We start from the raw sequence: 14,745 nt of genomic DNA on the forward strand, positions 1-14,745 counted from the left end.
TGATAATTTTCTTTTTTGTTTTGTTTTATGTACTATGATATGCTCATGCTTTCTACTTCCAGGCAGGCTTGAGTCATGAAAACGACAATAGGTGAAGGCTTGTAGAGGTTCAGACCAAAGTTATCAGCGCTGCTCTTTGTGTCTGAGAGTCTCCTCATTTGGCTGAAAGAATGAAATTCAACTTATGAAGACAGAAGTGATCTAAAACACTGACAAAAACACTCAGGCGTAAGCTGGGCTCAAGTTGTTGCAATCTCCACCCGTCCTCCTCACACTGAGCCACGTCTTCCCCATAAGGAGGTTTTTTTCAGAACTATAAGTTTTGTTCTGCAAAGTTTGTTCAAAAGAAAAAAGAATTCACGCAAATGAATCAAATGGGTTTTAATGATGGCAGGGAGATGCGCCGCTCTAGTAGATCATGTACATAATTCATGTTCACATCACCCTTACATGAAGATGCATGAATAAATCAGGGCAGCTCAGTTCTCCTCTGATCAGCCCGATGGGACGCTGCTAGACTTGGTTTTTAGCGCGCCTGCATTCTGTGGAAGTACATCTCTGCGTTTAGAGTTCCCTGTTTGCATATAACGGGCATAATCGTGTTGATTTTGTGTCTCTGTGGACGCTGCAGGACACTGTTAACAGGACTTGTATAACTCTCTGAAGCCATGACTGTGTGCTGCTCTGCAGGGAGCTGAGGGAAAAGATCCAGCCGGAGATCATGGAGCTGATCAAACAGCAGAGGCTCAACAGGCTGTGTGAGGGAACCTGCTTTAGGAAAATCAGCAGTCGCAGGAGACAAGGTGAGACACACACCTTTGTCCACAGATCACCATATACCTAATAAAGTTCCCAGCGACCTTCTTTCCGTTTTACTTTTTACTCTTCTCATTGTTTATTCCCTTTTCTTTATGAAACCCCCACACGACGCGTTCCATCAGTGGGAACCTTTGAAGCTCTGGACTGCTTTGACTCTTGCTGTCATGACGACTTGCTCTACTTTTCTGACTCGCAGAGCTTTTGAAAGCTGAGACGAGCAGAGACGTTCTTTTAAAGTCGCACACTTCTGTCTTAAAGTGCACCCACGACATCCCTGCTCCGTTTGTCCTCACCTTCACACACAGACGAACAACGAGTGAAACTACTTTAGTGTTTCCAAAAAGTTTATACTTTGATTTTAACTGAGTCTTGTTTGTATTGACACCAGCAGCTGTTTGTTACCTTATACCAGCCTTCATATTAACTAGCTGGGGATCGCCTAATATAAGGCAGCACCTATTGTTATCCACCTGACAAGGGTTTCTTAACTTTATATCTTACTATTCCATCAACTTTAATGCGACCCGAACCGCAACGTGTACCCCAACAAATCATATCAAAGCGACCTGCTCGGCACCGTGATGTCTGCTATTACTTTTATGGGCATTTCGAGTTACCATGACGACGTAATTTGCTAACGATTGTGACATTTTTGCCATACAAAACGCTTGACAGAACACCTCACCACTAACAGTTGCTGTGAGGTCACATGACCTACACGTGTAGCGCTCCCTGAAGAAAACTTAAGAAATCACTGTTGGAGTTGTTTGAAACTCACAGAAAGTAATCATCAGATAAATGTCTAGAACTGATTAACGTTTGGAGCCATTTTGATTCAAGATGGCTGCCACAGCTACCTCAGAAAACACATAACTGACTATAATTTGGTCATTCTTTGAGGTATTGAGCTGAAATTTGGTATGGTCGTAGCAAAGAGTGAGTTGTTATACATTCATAATGCAAATCAAATATCCAAGATGGCCGCCTTAGCTAAAAGGGGAAAAACATGATAACTCAAACATTTTCAGAGCTATTCAGCTGAAATTCGGTATAGTGGTAGCCAAGAGCAAACCCCAACACATAGTACTGTCAAATCAACAATTTAAATTGGCAGTAGCCTGGCAGTTCCCATCAAAGTTTCTCCAGGAACTTTCTACTTCATATTTCTTCCTTCTGAATGGCATTACTAATAGTTTTTTTAGTAGAGCAAGACTTTAGCCAACAGAAAAATCAAACTTCTACTTTATTTCTAAGGATCTGATTAATATTAACATATTCATTTGACTTTTATGATCAGTCAATTGTTGAATTTTGTCTTCGAACATCGCTGTTTATTAGTTCTTTGGATGATTCGTCTCCTTTGTGACGCAATAGAAGGAGGAAGAGGAAAAGTCAGATATCCAGCCGTCGCCTCACATCGAAGCTTATTCCAATCGGCCCAGCTCTTATTGTGTTTCACGCTGGCTGTCGCAGGAAGAACTTGGGCGAAGTACAGAACAATAAGAGAAGAGTAGCGGTTTTATTATTGAGCCTGAATAATACGCTGCTCCTCAGTCACAGAGGATTTCATCTGCTGGAGATCTGATCACTTGTCATCAGATGCCCTGCAGCTCCTGCTCTTTCCAATAAGCCAGATCAAATTGAATGTCTTGTTTTTTTTTTCTCTCCTAGTCAGCGTAATTTGGCATTTTACAGCCTAATTATGATGTGCCTTGGCAGCTGTCATCTGAGTGTTTTCAGAGGGAGATTATAGACACACAAAAACTGAGATGAAGCATGAAAGCTGTGGGTGAAGAAAGGATTTACCGTAGTGTGTTCGGATGGAAACCAGCAGCCAGATTTAGAATCTGATCATTTTCTCTGCTTATGACTGTGTGGTTCATCCAGGCTTTTGTGCATCAGTTCAGTTTTGTTTGGGATAATATTTCAGAAATTGTTTATGTTTTTAAAACAAGCAGTACACTGATGTCCACCATCGCTGAATTTGAATAGTAGATGTTTGTAGTTTTTGAGATGAGTGATTTTCTGGAACTGAACTGAATAAGTTGTAAGTATAAGTTGGTGCACGATGTCACACTGTGTAATAAAACAGACGTAGGTTTTAATTATTTATTTATTTATTTTGCTTGACCAAGATGGTGCAAAGTAATGGATCCTGGCGAGCAGTGGGAACAATTTCATCCACCATCCACAGTGGATAATATTGGTGGCTGAGCCAGAGGGTGGCCAGTGGTGGCCTTGCCCACCATAGAGTAATCTTCGACCAGTCCAGTTGTTTGAAGAAACTATACTTTTGGGCAATACAGTAGTCCCTCGCTATGGTAAATGGAGCTTACTTCTATAGCGCCTTCCAGCCCCCTATGAGGGGCCCCAAGGCGCTTTACAGTACCAGCCATCCACCCATTCACACGCACATTCATACACCGGTGGCGGTAGGCTGCCATGCAAGGCGCCATCCAGTCCCACCGGGAGCAACTCGGGGTTAAGTGTCTTGCCCAGGGACACAACGGCACATGGTGTGGGAAGTCGGGATTCGAACCTCCAACCTTCCGATCAGAGGTCGGCTGCCACTACCACTGCACCACGGCCGCCCGCTACTTTGTGGTTCATTTTTTGCGGACTCACTCTATCGCGGTTTTTCAAAATAAGATTGGACAAGACACACAATTGGCTGATTGATGGATGTGCTGCACGATCGACATGGAATTTTTTATTTAAAATAAACCATTTTTAATTATTTGGCACCTGCTGCACATCTGTGCAGCCCAGAGTTGCAGAAAAAGCTTCCTCCTGCACTTTTGTGCAAGCCATACTGCAGGATAAACTTCCTGCTGCAGCTGATCAACTGATCACTGTGTAGAGCTGAGAAGTGGGCGTGGCCAAGAGTGCTTGCAGGTGGCAAAGAGCAGAGGAGGCAGAGAGTTGAAATCATGACAAGCTGTGCTCTTTGAGAGCTTTAGAGTTTAGAAACATTGTTTAGAATATTGCAAGAGTGTGGGAAGGGTTCAAAACACCTTTATATATATATATATACTAAAATAAACTACTTGCTACTTATACTACTATTCCTACTTCACAGTTTTTCACTTGCTACGTATCCCCCGCGATAGACGAGGGACTTCTGTATACAATCTAGAACGCATAGTTGCCTCAAATGATAGTTGTGGTCCGTTTACATATATACATATACATATATATATATATATATATATATATATATATATATATATATATATATATATAAAGTCAGCCATCTTGGATTTTGTTGTGGGAACCCAATTTTCAATGGTGACCTTTCTTACACCAAGATGGAAGTCAGTTCTTATGCTTCAACTTATCCAGTTCACAAGTCCTAAACGCAGTTCAGCCGTTCATCAGAGTTGCATAACTTTTTAATCTAAACAAGTAATGAAGTGCAGTTTTTGTCATCTGCCTGCTACAGAGAGCATCAGTTGTGGTTGTTGTCTCTTGTTCTCTTTGTTCCTGACTTTTTTTAACTCTACCTTTTTATGCTCCCGTCTCATCTGTTCCTCTGAATCGAATCGCTACCCCCACTGCCTTCACACATCTGTCCGTCCTCTCCTCACTGAACCTTCGTTCCTCACAGCTCAGTGTGCAGGAAAATGAGAGGAGGTGAAGTTCTGCGAGAATAAAATTACTCTAAACAAGAAGGAATGCAACCTTAATGTTCAGTTAATTAAAACATGAGGTGTGCATACGAGATGTTTCCTATAAATGTACCATGTGTGTTTTGTACAGTGTTCAGAAAAGCAAAATAATTAGTCTCCGTTAAATGATGTCCTTTTTTGTCCTTTTTTACCATTCCTCTTCTCACTCCCCTGCAGCATCTCATGTGTTAATAATCCTACATCCTGCAGGAGCACCACACAAACATTAAATATTAATGTCGCTGACAGCCGCTCTGCTGAATTCTTCCTCAACTTTCCATGCTGCTCATTACAACAACAAAAAAAAGGAAACACTTGTCTCTAAAAGCTTCTGCTTTTGAAGTTAAACCGAGATAAATGCTGCTTGTACGGTCTCTCAAAGAGAAGGTGGAGGTATCTGTTTGCGTCTCGGTGAGATGCAGCAAATTTGTTCACATTCTGTTGAATCTCATGCATCGTGTCTGGTTGCTGAATCATTTACAGCTTCTTCCAGTTGAAGTAGGACCATATGCTTCATGCACAGACACACGCACGCGCACAGATTGGTCACAACCCACTGGTTCGACTGAACAGTTGATAGCATCTCCTTACATCACAGTCACCAAACCGAGCTGTCTGTCTGCTCCCTGTGAACCGGTGCCGGTCCGCACCCGCCAGAGATTTGGACCAGGCGGGTTCCTCCCAAAATCTGCCCAGTTTGTGTCTGAGTGCTGCCAGTGAAGCTTGTGTGAGGAAGAGAGGAAAAGAAAGAAACTGGAACATGAGAGCAGCTTTAAATCTTGTCTAAATACAATAAAATGTACAGAAAATCATGCACGACTGGGAAACATCCTGCCAGAATTATTATTATTATTATTATCAATAATAATAATAATAATAACATAAAGTTTATTGATTTTTGTTTAAACAAAACAATTCAATATACAATAAGAAATACAATCACAAATAACATGAAAAGCAGCAGAAAGAAGAAAAAAAATCTTATATCTGCCCCTTTTTTCTAAAATATTAATTAAAACGATAATAATCTTCAAATAACAAAAACAAAATAAATAACTCCTTGTCGAGCATCAATTCATACAAATACACATTAAGCTATTTCTTTTTTTTTTTTTTTAACAAACCAAGTTGGATCATTCTCTTAAACATATGCATTGATCTGGTATTTTTAACATCACTCTCCAGATTATTTCATAATCTTAATTCCTTGGATTGAAGTCGACCGTCCCTTCAAACTAGTTCTAAATTTAGGTTTCACAAATATCTCTAGCCCCTTAAGATTATAAAAACTCTCTCTTTTAACAAAATTTAATTGGACATTTAAAGGTAATGTATTATTATGAGCCCTTTACATAACTGATAAAATATTATAATATACCAAATCCTGAAACTTTAATAACTTCAGTTCATGAAATAATGTAATTGATGTGTGACTGAAATGCTTTCTAGTAATAATTCTTACAGTTCTTTTTTGTAAAACAAAAATAGGATTTATAAATGTTTTACACGCTTTCCCCCAAACATCAATACAATAGATTAAGTGTGAAACAATTATTGCGTTATACAACATATACAGAGCTTTATCGTTTAATAACTCCCTGACTTTGTACAGTACTGCAATAGATTTAGCTTTTTTTATTCTTACATAATTTATGGAATGTTTCCATGTCAACTTTTTATCAATGATAACACCCAAAAATATATAAAATGAGCCATAATCTCCTAAATGTATTTCATCAGCAAGAAAGCAGAATTACTGAACTAATATATTTTTTTAAGTTTTGAAGGGAAGCATGGCTGCTGCTGCTCAAAACTCCAACATGGCTTTGTAACAATCTAGATCCAAACAATAAAGAAGTATAATTTGTGTTTGTGCGAGCTGGAAGGTAACATCAACTATCAGCTGAGTATATACCATGGTACAGCTGTAAAAATCATAAAACTTAAACTGTGTAGAAAATGTTGGAGAAATCAAAATTCCAGTTCAGTCGTGTAAAGTCCGACCTTTTGTGACCCAGTTAAACTTTGAATGATGTTTCTGCTGTGAACTGTCTGAGCCATGGAGCTCCACAGGGCTGGGTTTGTTCACGTTTCACTGAAATCCCATTGACCTCCTTTAATTATAGTTTATGTTTTCTAGTTTATTTAAATTGTGTCCACGTACCACTACTAAAAGTCCCAATCCGGCCACATGTTTTGGTGTCTAATTTGCACGTTTCATTTTAAATCTTTGCATCAAGCAGCCTCAGCAGTGTTAATGTGCATTAATGTAAAGATTAGATTTGCCCATTAGAGTCCCATGGATCGTTGGAGCAGACGATGACGATGAAAAGCACGGATCAAACAGAATCTCCCCGAGTCTGAACTCTGAGGTGGCAGAGGTTTCTGATGAGCCTCCTCAGGATTCAGCAGGGGTTTAAGAGGTGTGCAAAAGTCCGCATGACTGAAATACAGATGAGTTTTAAAGAAACCTGGGTCAGACTGATTGGTTTGAAAAGAAGCCCAGAAGAAGAGCGTTAAACCAAAGAAGTGACATCAAAGGTAAAAGAGAGACGAGTACGACTGCGTGGGAAGTGACAGAAAATTTTTAAAAAGCCCCGACACAAGGAGCCAAGAGACGGACTGGATCAATCCCCCTCGACGAACTCGTGCAAATCATTTCTATTATTTTACTACATCTTGAATGGTGACATTTCATCCATACACATGGTGATTTAATAAAAAATAAAAAATAAACATTTTGTTGCTTAAATTGTGTGTAATGTGAAATAAATAAACCCACAACAGTATGTTTGTGACTAAAAAAACTAAAAGTTTATTCTCTAATTCTGTGAGCTCTTTTGGACCATGAGTTCAGATTTCTTATTCAGGCTTAAGCAGTTCTGTTTGTTTTTGACTATTTTAGCCATATTTGAGTTTATATTGAATCAACTGTCTGAGCAATGGTTGGTAAGAGTTCATATAAAGAATATTTCTGTACCACTTTACAGTAAGGCTCCCCTTATAGATGCTAATAAATAGTTTATAGATATGTTATCAGTCCTCTATAAACACTTTATAAATCATTAATAATTGTTTATTATGCATTAATTAAGGGTGACAGAGACAAAACTGACCAATTTCTTGCCCAATAGTGAGTCAAATCTGCCACTTATGTATTAAACATTTCACACTAAGTTACTACCTTGTAAGCACAATAAGCATTTGTAAACCCATTTATTTAGCATATGATATTGTACTTTATCACTGCATTGTAAGTATCTACTGTACAACTATTATTATATCCTAAAAAAAATAGGTTTAAAAATGCTTATTGTGCTTACAAGGTAATAATTTAGTGTGAAATGTTTAATATAACAACTCTAGATGAAATAAAGAGGTGAACAGATTTGGTTCACGATTTGGCAAGAAACTGGTCAGTTTAGTCTCTGTCACCCTTAATTAATGTGTTATAAGCAGTTATTAATGATTTATAAAGTGCTTATAAAGGATTAATAACGTATATATAAACTATTTTTAGTCATCTACAAGGAGAGCCTTATTTTAAAGTGATACCAATGTTTCTGTGATCAGGTGCTGCTTTTCTGTGTAATTTCAAACACAACGCTGTTTTTTTTTTTTGTTTGTTTTTGTTTTTAGTGAACAGACGTGAATAATCAAATGAAAACAGGTTGCAGCAATAAAGACGTGCATTTAGTCTTCATAAATATTTTATCCTGCATCTGACAGACATAAAAAGGCATCGTTTGTTTCTTTTTGAAACTTGACATGTGCTTAGAATTTGTTGTTTAAAGTTGATGTGAAATTTAAAACCTCTTTTTTTTTTTTTTTTTTTGGTCTCTTAAGTCAAAGTTTTGACTTTTCTCTCCTGACTCGAGTGTTAACGCTACATTTCTGTAGAGCGGCTGCTGAAATGATGAAAAGCGACTGTCAGTTTTGTCGCCCGTCGTGCTCCCTCCCTCGTGGAGAGCATCGTGGGCCCATCTGTGGATTTTTCTCAAGGCAGCTAATTTTCTCTCCTGTCGATGACTCATGCAGATCCGTACCCACATGGTGTCTTCTTGCCAGCCGCTGCTTCTTTCATAACTCCTCTAAATCTGTGTCTCACTCCCTGCTGTCCTCCTTTTCTTCTGTCCTGTGCTGCAGATAAGTTTTGGTACTGCCGCCTGTCCCCGAATCATAAAGTCCTGCACTACGGAGATCTGGAAGAGAGCCCTCAGGGCGAGGTTCCCCACGACTCTTTACAGGACAAACGTGAGCGTAACATTTCATCACTGGTGCTTTTTAAATGTACATTTTGCATTTCCAGAGGATTTCCTGCGACTTGCAGTGGAAGTCCTTTATTTAAATATGCACTTCCTGCTAAATAAATGTAAAAATAACACGAGTCCTGCTGAAGTTTTAATGACTTGGATTAACCAGGGACCCATGTGGGCTGACACAGTTTTCAGAGGGTTGTTTTTGTTGTCATTAAGTCACGTCTGTCCTCTCTGCAGTGCCTGTAGCTGATATCAAAGCTGTTATCACGGGCAAAGACTGTCCTCACATGAAGGAGAAGGGAGCCCTCAAGCAAAACAAGGTGTTTTTCAGTGTGTGCGCTGGTGTGCACGTGCGAGCGTGTGGGTGGGTGTGTGCTCAGGCGAGAGAACGTGGTTTTGTGTGTAAGAGTTGCGTAATGTGATGTCGGTTACATAATTTTTGCTCTGGGAAATACCACAATAACTCACATCTTAGTGCTTTATAGAGGCAGATGTGTTTATTAAAGGATTTCTGTTTGAATCAATTACTCAGGAGTTGAGGGTTGAGAGTTGAGTTTAATCGCCCAACAAATTTTGCTAGGCGATTAATTGTCTCAGAAATTATTGAGATAAATGATAATATTGTTTGAAATTTAACCATAATTAATTGCCTTATACACTTATGCATGCTCACAACCACACACAAATAGATGCAGGGATGCTTATGTAGGCTTTATATGTAGATATATAGATATGTATGTGAATGTATATTCATGTGTATGTATGTATGTATATGGGCGTAGGAATGGGTATATATATTTATAGAAACTTACTGCAAAGCCATGAATATTTTAAGTTCTTTATACATATGTATTTTGTTGCTGTGTTTTGTCATGTTCTTTGCAGGTGAACAGACAGTGGCCGGGTGTTTTGCTGTGTGCTCTCTTTGTGTATATTTCTTATATTTTGGAGTCTTACTTTGTCTTTTCTTTCTATCCTATTAAAAAAAAAAAAAACTACACTAAATAATCACTAGAATAAATATTTCATAATAATGGTGTGGAGAGGATGGCTGTAAGGGGAGAAGGGAGGACATCCAGAAAAGAAAAAAAAAAAAGAAGACATGGCGTCGACGGTGGATGGACCGTTCCGCTGCAGCTGGGCAGTCGAACAGTTCAGTAAGAGGGAAATAAATGAAAGACACACTGGCATTATGCACGAGTGGAGTTTTAGAAAAATATTGTGATTAATAAGCTATAATAGGAAATTCTAAAAGGATTTAAAAAGTAATTAACTACGTGTCTGACTGACGTGACAGTTTGACTGAAAACAAGGCATCATTTTCAGCTACTGGATCTGGAGGGTCTTCCCAAAATTCGGCACAAAATTTATTTATTAATTAATTTTTTAGGAAATAATTTAGGGAATACTAAAGAGGAAAATGTCGTTTTTCAAAAACTGACAGAATTATTATTTTTTTTGTTAAATATATATATATATATATATATATATATATATATATATATACACACACAGTATTTAACTGTATTGGGGATTTGTGATTTTTTTAATTTTGTCTTAGGTTTGATATTTTTATTAAACTAATATTGGAGGTACAGTAGTTGTATCTGAGAGTCATCCCCAGCACCGACTCTGAGCTCTAACAGAGTATGTGAGCTCCTGCACTGTTATATGAGATCACACTTAACACTATTTAAAAGTTTTGATGACAACAGCTCCAACTCCGTCATTTCTCAGCATAAACTGATCTTTATTTTAAACTCTGGCGTGAATAGCGGCGGCTGATATGCATTCCTTTAAGAAACGCTGGATCGTGTTTTTGTTTTTAAATCAAACGCGGTGGTTCATGGTGCATTTAAACTCCTTATTCTGTGTTTTACCTCTGCAAACCTCCATCCTCATCCACAGGTCTCTGAAGTACTGATCTTGGATAAATAGCTTTGGAGACAAAGGAGCCCACCTCCTTCCTGCTCTGCCTGTATTATACTGTCAATAAGCACTAAAAGTCTAAAAGAATGAGTCCAATGTGTGGCTGTGGGCTTTCTACCAAGTGTGGTCACATTTTATTCCTCACAGTTTCACGTCTACGTGATTTAGAGCGGAGCTGCTCTGACAAGAGAACGAAAAGAATAAGCATTGCTTCTTTTTTAGGCTGTTTCCCACTTTATTACAGTAAATAAATGCAAAGCCAGCAAAAGTACTTTCAGTGTGTATTTTTCTAAATGTCTTTCATAAAGTATTTTTAATTCCCATAAACATTCTCACAAGGTTATGCTTCTCATACTGTAGTATCTAGAAACGCTCGACGTGAGGCTGATTTCATGTTTTATTTCTACATGCTGTCACCAAAAAACAGGTGCAGCTTTGGGCGGTTGTATTAAAACACAGCTATTGTTGGAAAGAGAAAATTCAATTAACCAGAGCTTCAATTAAACCGAAGTGAAAGCAGAACAGCAGCTGCAGACAAAGGGAGCTGCACTTAATTACACTTGTGTTTAAAAGCAGAAGCAAATTGTCTGACCTAATACAACAAAGAGCAGGATGTTGTTCAAGCTCCTAAATAGGGAAAAATTTAAAGTTTAAATGGTTCCAACATGTAAATAGTTTTTCTGCAAGGAAGAAGAAGAACTTCAAAGTATTAAGAACTGTCTTTATACCCTTTTCTAGATTCATAAACAGTAAAATGTACTTCACTAAGATTGTTCAGGGTGGTGAGCTGGATCACAAGCAGAATGTCAAAGCTTCAGCTTTTCTACAAGTGTTCATATTTTCAACAAGTGTTTCCTTGAAACACATTTGGTTAGCAGCACCTGGAGCATGAGTTCAAATGGAAACAACAAAGATATTTTTGAGGGTTTTTTACGCTCTGCTTCTGCATTTTGATTTGATTATTTCAAAACAAGTGAACTTATGTGGGGGCTGCGGGTCAGTGCCAACACTCCATTATTTAACATGCCATGGAATATTTGAGTCATAAAACTCGCTGCCATCTCTCCAAGACATGGCCATACCTCCAATGGTATGTTATCAAGTCCAACTGCGTTGCCCTTCTTCATCCTCACTAATCTTTCCCACTTCCTGGTCCACAGTTTCTATGACCTCAACTCTTCTTTCTCTTTATTAGCTCCTCAAAGTACTCCTTCCATCTTCCCATCACTCTCTCCTCACTTGTTGGAACATTACCATTCCTATCTTTAATAAGCCTAACCTGCTACACATCCTTTCCAGCCTGATCTCTCTGTCTTGCCAATCGGTACAAGTCCTTCTCACCCTCTTTAGCATCCAGCCTCCCAGACAACTCATCTTACACCTTCTGCTCTGCCTTTGCTACCTCCCTCTTTGCTCTACATTGCATCCTTATATTCCTGTCTCCTCTCTTTAGTCCTCCGTCATATTTCTTCTTGGATAACCTCTTCCACTTGATGTCCTGATGCATTATCTATAATCCAGGTACATAAATCTATCAAGGTTGAGTCAGGTTAAACTAGACTCTAATGTTAAATGTTGGACTCTTCCTCTGAACAACTTCCTGCACTTCACGTTCACTTTCCCCCTCTGTAGATATTTTGCTACTGTTCCTCATGGCGCATCCTCTACTCACTGGCTGGAGCTTCGGCTGAAGTTTCAATCAGCATCCTTTCGGCTGTCAACTCCTCAAGATATATGCTGCATAGTGCTTCTGTTGTGACTTGGCGCTATATGAATAAACTGAATTAATTAATTTATGCATTTGGTCCAAGACTGGGAGAAAAATCACGTGTTTGTGTTTATTTGTGATCATTAGTGATCACAGTCAAACTAAAGATTTGACTCGGATCTGATACCTGAAATCATACTGTGTCACTTAGATTGCCAACTTCTCCCAATTCCATCCAAATATTTAATATAAATTTATTAAAATATTTATATTAGTGCACATATTGCTGGTGGCAGAGGGGTGAGTGAAGCAGACGGTGGGTGAGGAGAAGATTGTACTCACTGACATATTTCTGTCTCTTCTCTCTGCAGGAGGTGTTAGAGCTGGCCTTCTCCGTCCTCTACGAGTCAGACGAATACTTAAACTTTATTGCTCCTGACAAACACGAGGTAAGACGGCAGCGTAAACCTGTGATGTCACCACCATGTAGGCTGTGTGTCGTCTAAAGTCTCATGTGCAATATTTATCCATGTTGGATCAGTAAAACACTGTATTGTTGTTTCATTAGTGCATGCTTGAGTTCATAAATCTTAACAAGGGACTTATTTAAATACATTTGTATTTAGAACTACTGTATATTTATACTATATTGTATGTAGGTGGATGTTTTGCTCCTGAGTGTCTCTGATTTTAGTTTAAGTGCTGTCAGCAGCCGCCTCTGGTCTCCGTGGTGCTCCGTAACGTGTTCCAGTTTTTACTGAGCGTTAAAAACGCCCGTCTTCTCCCCGCAGTACTGCGTGTGGACGGACGGTCTGAACGCCCTCCTGGGGAAGGAGATGACCAGCGACTACACCAAATCCGACATGGACACCCTGCTCTCCATGGAGATGAAGCTCCGCCTCTTGGATCTAGAAAACATCCAGATTCCCGAGGCCCCACCCCCGATTCCCAAAGAGCCCAGCAACTACGACTTTGTTTACGACTGTAACTAGACGTGCGACTCCCCTCCCACCCCCAAAATCTGCACCTTCAGTAGTCACTGGACCAATCCCTCCTCCTCACGAGCTGGAACAAGAAAAACCTGTACGATATGAAACAAACTGTGGCTGAAGGAGGGACGTGTTTTACTTTTCTCTCTTTGCTTCTTGTTAGATATATAAGAGGATGAAACGGTGCAGATCACCTGTTGCACCTGAGGGACTCAGGGGGTGTCAGTGCAGAGTTCCCATGAAGAGGAGGAAGCAGGGAGTTCATGTTGGACCCGTTCTTCATCGTCCCGCTCAGTCCTCTTCACTCACTTTCCTCCTTCGTCTCGGCCCAGACTCCTGCTGGCTTTTTGCTTCTGTGGACAAACGCTTAGAAATGTTCTTTTTCTTTTTTAAGTTTCATGTTGTTTTATTTTATTTTTGTTTTTCCTCAGGGTTTTGTTTTGTTAGGAGTTGATATCAGGATGTGCAGGTGAAGCGCAGGCTGGGATTAAAAGTTACTTCCTGTTACATTTCCACTAACGGTGGCAGCTAAGAGGCTGGATTACACTCAACGGACCAATCCTTCTTTAACATACTCTCTCCTGTCTGCTCGGTCACGTTTCACGTGCACTGAAGACTGTTTCAGTCGTGTTACTGAACTCATCGCTGCTCATTTATTCCAGTATTTTTCCCCATAATGCAAATGTAAAATCATCCCCGGCGGTAAAAGCCCACTCGCCTCTCCTGCACTCGAGTCTGTCGTTGTAAAAACTGCTGTACACAACATTCCTGAGCAATATTTGAGCTTTTGTTTTGTCATTTGTAAACTGATCATTTAGTAATTTTGAAATTGTGAAAAAAAAAAAAAAAGCCTGTTAACGTGTTTTTGGTCAAGGGAAGATGATTTTCTGTGTCGGATTATATATGGACACAAAAATTTGAGTTTTTTTATTTAAAGAAAGATCATGTTTTTTTTTTGTTTGTTTTTTTCTGGTATCATTTATACATTTCTCCTTTTTTTTTTTTTTATTTAATGCCTTCTGGGTTGTTTTCTGTAGGATTTTTTCAAAGCCCCTGAAAACTGCTGTTTACATTAAAACGTGGAGAGAAAAAATCAGAAGTTTGTCTTTATTTATAAACTGCGGCTGTCTGGAGGACAACACAAGAGTTTTATTAGTGCGGAAGAAATATAATAATTAAATTCCTGTACCATATTTTTGAAACTATAAGGCGCACTTAAAAAACTTTAAATTTTCTCAAAAATCAACAGTGAACCTTATAATCTGGTGTGTTTTATGTATTAATTCTGGTTGTCTGACCTCAAACTGAATTAATGTGGTTATTGTGAATGAGTTGAATAAAGTTTCACTTATCTGTTTTGTTTCGCTTAGTCT

General features: G+C 38.9%; 1 protein-coding gene across 1 annotated transcript in view; it reads left to right on the forward strand.

The window, feature by feature from the left end:
* LOC119425794 (engulfment and cell motility protein 1) overlaps nucleotides 1–14,465 on the forward strand; it is a gene marked incomplete in the record, with an annotated part of 28,800 nt that extends 14,335 nt beyond the window's left edge. The window contains 5 exon segments of the mRNA XM_037693341.1: nucleotides 691–803; nucleotides 8,634–8,741; nucleotides 8,984–9,066; nucleotides 12,755–12,832; nucleotides 13,175–14,465. Coding sequence (XP_037549269.1) covers nucleotides 691–803; nucleotides 8,634–8,741; nucleotides 8,984–9,066; nucleotides 12,755–12,832; nucleotides 13,175–13,375 — 583 coding nt within the window.
* Between the last annotated feature and the right edge of the window lie 280 nt (nucleotides 14,466–14,745).

This window comes from Nematolebias whitei, chromosome 19, assembly GCF_014905685.2.
Source record: "Nematolebias whitei isolate Nwh7 chromosome 19, NemWhi1, whole genome shotgun sequence".
NCBI classification, from domain to species: domain Eukaryota; kingdom Metazoa; phylum Chordata; class Actinopteri; order Cyprinodontiformes; family Rivulidae; genus Nematolebias; species Nematolebias whitei.